General features: G+C 40.5%; 1 protein-coding gene and 1 long non-coding RNA gene across 4 annotated transcripts in view; one reads left to right on the plus strand and one right to left on the minus strand.

Moving 5' to 3' along the window:
- LOC131230300 (uncharacterized) overlaps positions 1-5,369 on the minus strand; it is a 40,117-nt gene extending 34,748 nt beyond the window's left edge. For 2 of the 3 annotated variants that reach the window (XM_058226156.1, XM_058226155.1), the window contains exons 1-3: positions 5,163-5,369; positions 4,459-4,573; positions 3,691-3,753 (exon numbers count right to left, since the gene is read on the minus strand). In XM_058226156.1, the coding sequence (XP_058082139.1) occupies positions 3,691-3,753; positions 4,459-4,573; positions 5,163-5,247 (263 nt within the window). In that variant the 5' untranslated portion in view covers positions 5,248-5,369. The remainder of the gene's footprint in view (positions 1-3,690; positions 3,754-4,458; positions 4,574-5,162) is intronic. The other variant, XM_058226154.1, reaches the window with a different exon arrangement.
- Positions 4,980-5,357, plus strand: LOC131230301 (uncharacterized). Its single transcript, XR_009163975.1, has 2 exons — positions 4,980-5,095; positions 5,126-5,357. It is a non-coding gene; the product is annotated as an uncharacterized LOC131230301 (long non-coding RNA).
- Positions 5,370-6,000: the final 631 nt, after the last annotated feature.

A 6,000-nucleotide genomic window follows, 5' to 3' on the forward strand; every position in this document is an offset into this window, starting at 1 on the left:
TATTATGAACTTCAATGAGAGCATCTAAAATACCAGTAGTATTTAACCTAAGGATATCGAGGAAAAGGGTTTCAAGGCTTTATCCCCTAGCCCCTGCACACCAACTTCCAAAATAACTCCCTGGATGGCTCTCGAGAAAGAAGGAGAGCAAAAGATATTAATTCTAGAATTATTAATTTCAGCACAAGATAGAGTCCAACGAAATCCAAGATAACTTTGATAAGATTTTTTTTTAGCATAGATGGGCGGGCTCTATTATATGATGTGGGGAGATCCACATGACAAAAAGAGAACTAGTGGCATTGGCAACGATTTAGAATTGAATATACAGTTATTTTCATCCCTCCAAACACACCAAACAAGGGTAAAAAAACAAAGCCTACTCAGCAAGTTAGAAACATGATCCCTGGAGTTGTCAACAGGATTTCTAACTGTTTGTTTAAAAGATTTAAAGGCATATCAGAAACTTTCTTTAGGTGTTTCTCTAAATTCCACTCTATTGGTTGGGACCAAATCTGCAAGCCTAAGAATGAAGGTGGGCTTGGAATTACCTCGTTAGAAACCTCCATCAAGGCTTGCCTTCTTAAACAATTTTGGAAAGTTCTTTGCAAAGAAGAGTCTCTCTAGGGAATATGGGTCTTAACTAAATATATTGGATCAAAATTAACATGGCAACTTAAAGCTTCTCCCAATGCATCATGGGCCTAGCGAAGTATCCTTAGCGTCCGCATCATTGCCAAAAGGCATGATAGATTCCTAGTTGGCAACGGGCATCTTACTAATTTTGGGAATGACCCCTGGTTGGGAGAAAATAAGTCTCTTTGATCGTTTTGGGGCGCAAGCTGTCCAAGATCTTAGCATGCATCCTGACACTCCTGTTAGTGCTTTCGTCCAAGATAATGAATGGTAGTTTCCGTACCCAAATTAAGCATCGCCATATTGTTCCCATCGATGATAATATAGTTTGGACCTTATGCCCTATGGCTCCCTTACCTTGGCCTTTGACTCTTAAAGCTTGCTGGTTTATGGATCTTGACCCCCTGGGTTAACCTAGTTTGGTTCGAGGGTTGCATTCCTAGACGCTCCATCATCGCCTGGATGGCTTTTCTGAGTCATCTCAAAACAAAGGATATGCTTAGCAAATTAAATACTACAGATGTTACTATATGCTCCTTCTGCTCGTCTAGACTCGAAACAATTGATCATCTTTTCTTTAGATGTGGCTTTATCCTTTGGATTTGGGAAAAGCTTCACTTAAAGCTCTCCATTCCTTTAGCTACTTTTCCCTCCTCTATTAATCAATTAGAAATCTTGTTAACGCTCCATGGGTCTTTTTTAATTTACTGAGTAGGCTCTATTTTCCGGCCTTAGCATATTTGGAAGAAGAAAAATAACTGCAACTTCAATTCTAAATTCCTCTCAAAGGAAGTCATTATTAGACATCATTAATGACTTGAGATCTCAAGTCATTTTTGTTTTGGGCCTAGCCATCGCTGCCAACATTGTTGGCTCTCTTTCTAATGCATGAGATCTATTTACACCGTACATTAAAGTGAGCTCAACCATTCTCCAAAAACATTGGCAAAGATATCTTAGAGGACTCTATCTTGTATTAAAATTAGTGATTATAGAATATGCCTCATTTGCTCCCCTTCTTCCTCGAGAGTCATCTCGAAAGTTGGTGTGCATGGGTTGGAGGATAAAAGCCTTGAAACCCTTATCGTTAGTATCCCTTAGTTAAATATTGTCTATATCTCAGAGGCCCCCGTTAAAATTCAGAATGAAGAAGTATTATCAGCAATATCTAACCACATACACCTCTTCATGAGAAGTGCATTTGTTTGCTTGTTTACCATATTCATGCATATCTCACCTCAAATGTCGTTTTCGCATTATTAGAAAGTGCTAGAAAACTCTTATCATGAGATTGGTCATCACTCATTTGATCATTAGTAAGCAAGTTATCCCTTTTAGTCAGATAACCTATCGTAGTTGTTTTCATTTTCCTTCCTTCCCTGGCCCAGGGTGTGGGCTTCCCTCTCTGGCCCGGGGTGTGGGCTTTCTCCTCTTCTTCTTCTTTTCTTTTCCTTTCTCCCTTCTTTCCCTAGCTCGGAGTGTGGGCGCTTGTCCTTAGCCCGGGCTGTGGGCTTTTCTTTTCTCTTTTTTTTCTTTTTTTTGTTCTCTTTAAGAGATTCGCTCTTTCCTTTTGGTTTATATTTATTTCAAGCTTTGCCCAGGGCTACTAATAATATAGTCATTTCTTGTTTGCCTTCCAAATAATTTAAAAAAAAAATTTTGCCGCACCTTCTCTTGTTACAAGTTTGGAGGAAAATGTCACCTTACAACTATATACCCATATATGAATCTCAACTTCTATAAAGTGAACAACGAACATTACAGATGACGAGTTAGAAGACACCAAAAGAAACTAATGGCATGGAACCTCTTGACTATTACAGTGTAAAGGATGCTAACATGTTGATTTCTAACCACTCCTGTAGAAGTTGAAAATGCATAACCAATTGTGCACCAATGACTTCAATACACGAGTCCTTTGCAAAGGAAGTTGATGAAAGAGTAGCATGAACACCGTCTCATAGAGAATGATAGGTTAGCCACAAATTAAGGTTAGAAGCATCCGCAATCCTGTTGGGTTGCCAAAAGCCTCAACCCAAGCCCAACCCAACTCGAGGTTAAGCCGAGGATTTCCAGCCCAAACCCAACCCTACTGCAATCCAACCTAAGAAAACCCAACCAAATTTTCAAGTTGGGCTAGTCGGGTTCAGTTTGAGCCCTACCCAAGTTGCACCCATGTTATAGAATGCAACTAGTCAGGAGGCTGCCTCTCCAAGCTCCATGTGGACAAACAGGGTTGTTTCAGGCACTTAGAAATCAGGTCTGTATATTCTCTTGCTACAATTTTATGGTGTGGGTTGATCTTGAACACTGTAAATTATGCCACTAGCTGAAGATGGATAATGACAGAATATATGATTAGATTTCTCTCAAATAATTCGCAACCCTCGATGGGCCCAGGTAGTGATCCAGTAACATGACAACCGTCTTTTAATTCTCTCTCCACAAACCATTGTAGATTACCTCTAACCATAATTGAATCAAAGTGGTTTCAAAAATAACCAACATCATAATCCCAAGTAATTTCATTGGCATTATAAGTGAGGAGATTTAAGGGTACATTTGTTTGAACCAAACATCATGAAATTTCTAATTTCATGTTGGATCAGTCTGGTTTGGTGCAAAATATCATGATATTCTATGCAACCAAATAGACCCTAAAAATTTATTACTTCTTTGCCCAAAAGAAAATCACCAACATGGAAGAGAAAAGAAAAGAAATCCACCAATAAAAAAGGGCTATAGCTAAAAATAAATGCTGCTAAAGAAAATTCCCCTAACCTAGAGGAATGCCAATGCGACATTTTTTTTAAATTTTAGTTCTAGATACTTTTATCTTTGAATCCATTCAACTGTCCTCTTTCCAGTAAGAGAAACATTCAAGCAATTGTGTGTATGTCTATTATAATTGAAGCATACTCCTTGCAGTCGTTGTTAGCTGAGGTCAATAAAGAAAATTAGTAAACAATTTAAGTTGAAGGAGATTAAGATGAAACACGTACTCGATCTAATAACTTAAAAAAATGCCACCAGAGTTTGGAAGGAACTGCATACCGCTTCTTGTGACGTTTTGTTCGGAAATGCTCATCTCTAATGGACACGTTCGCGAAGTAGCGGCTGAGAGGAGAAAATTAGCACGAAAATATAAACTCAACCTACAGAATGATAAAAAGGGCTGCATTTGGATGCACAATTAAATTGACTTCAAATGATTAGTTCTTGATCCAGGTTTGGACTGGAGGAATCCTTAGTATGGGATCGGAAATCTCAATCATTGTATAATGAGTATTTCCCACGGCACCATGCAGACATGGATTCCATTTTTAGGTGTCATATTTGAATGGTAAGTGGATATCTCATATTCCTCTCACAATGGTCACCTTGTATCTTGTGCTTCAGAATCCAAACTATGGAAAGGCTAATGATTACTTGGTGGAATCCACCATTTTCTTTGCTATCCAAACTACACAAAAAGGTCACGTCAATAGGAAGCCTTTTCCATTTCCATGATTTTCCTCCATATCCAAACACACCCATAAAGTGGAAATGACCAGATTGCAATAAACTTTCCCTCAGCAATCAGATTGAGGGATACATCAGTTTCAAGATGGATTTGAAGCAGCAGGATTGGTGGGTGGGTGAGGTCAGCAGGAAGTCATGCCGTAAAAAATGCAGCAGCAATTCAACAGTTACTTTCCCGTTTCCTCTCAAATAAACTAGTTATTGCAATTTAATTCGAATGCACAGCCAAACACAGCCTAAGCATTGAAGGAAAATCATTTTCTTTAAATGGGAGGGAGAGGTATGCCTCCTCTTTCTTACTCGCAGTGCAAACAGTAGAATTGGCCCATTCCAGGGAGATCTTCATCCAACGGTCGCGGAGGATTAGTCTCCCCATCACCAACCTTACGAAGCTCGGAGTAAACCATGTCATCGCGTGATTATCGTCACCACCAAATTTCAGTTAAAGAAACTAAATTTTGAATTAAAAATGAATAAGAAAATCCATGAATCATATCAGATTGCAGAAAGATGATAAAAGGGACATGTTCAAACATGGCATGCACCGTATATAGGATCCAGCACTCATCAGGTGCATCCCAACATTAATATGCCACGGCCCAAACACCACAACGGCCCACTCTAATCAGTTGGGTCCCAATACGCAAGAGAAAAAAAAAACCACAAATTAGCAAGAGACAGCCGAGTGTCCGTATTCGATGTAAACATGTGGCCCACCTGAAGAGCAATCCAGCTTTATTTTTCAGGCCAGGGCATTTTCATGCTGGGACCTGACAGTAAGATTCAGTCGATGCGTGAGGCCCACCAGATGAGTCGGCTGGCTTGATTTTTTGGGGGGTGAAGGCATATCCATGCTGGGACCCACCTGGTGAGGGGCCCAGAATACGCGCACATGAGCCATAAATCGCATATTCAAGCTCCCTGCCTCAGCATTTCTGTAAAGAGAGAGAGGGAGAGGGAGAGAGAGAGAGAGAGAGAGAGAGAGAGAGAGAGAGAGAGGATATCTTTGACGAGGAATTTCTCGCGGCGGGCAGATTTATGGGAGAGCCTACGCTTCTTCACCTTCCTGTGAGGGCATTTACCGCCCATTCTTTCTCTTTTGTTTGATTTTCCTTCCTCTCTTTTGCACCTGCGTTTCTCCCTGCTTCTTCTATCCTCCCCGCACCGCGTCTTCCGTAAACCCTAGAAAAACAAGACGAAAGAGAGAAAGAGGGAGGGTTGAGGGATTTTGAAAGGGGAGTGGTTAGATGGTCTGGCAGAGCGTGATGGTTTATAGACGTGCACTCACCCATGGCAGCCACGTGTTCAAATGTGACCATCTGAATCATGCGATCCTCCGTTTGTGTCCTTTGATCTGTCGATTAAGATACGTATGGAAAATGTCACTTTTCTCCGATGACCGTTCATGAAATGCCTCAATTGCCACTCACTAGTCTATGACTCGGGTTGGAGTCCTACGGACCTCACTTGGGGTGTGAAGGGGCTGTACACGAACCGAGTTATCTCGGTTAGCTGGCTCAACTCGACTCGAAAGAGCTCTATTCTACTTGGCTTGAAATGGGTTCCAGCCAAGTCGAGTTGATTTTTTGGGCTCGACAAAATTTTGAACTGAGTTTAAGCTTGGCCGGGCTTAACTCATTTTGGATCAAACCCCAACTAGAATCAAACTCGAATAAAACCAGTTCAATCAATCGGTACTTTAATATTGATGTTACTCACCAAGTGTTTGATGAAATGACCCAACGAAGTGTTGGCTAGTGGTAAGGAAGGTATGTATGTAAAACAAATATCCTTTTTTATTGATTTTGATATTGCCTACAAGGTATTTGTGAAATACCTGTA

This window comes from Magnolia sinica, chromosome 17, assembly GCF_029962835.1.
Source record: "Magnolia sinica isolate HGM2019 chromosome 17, MsV1, whole genome shotgun sequence".
Lineage (NCBI taxonomy): Eukaryota > Viridiplantae > Streptophyta > Magnoliopsida > Magnoliales > Magnoliaceae > Magnolia > Magnolia sinica.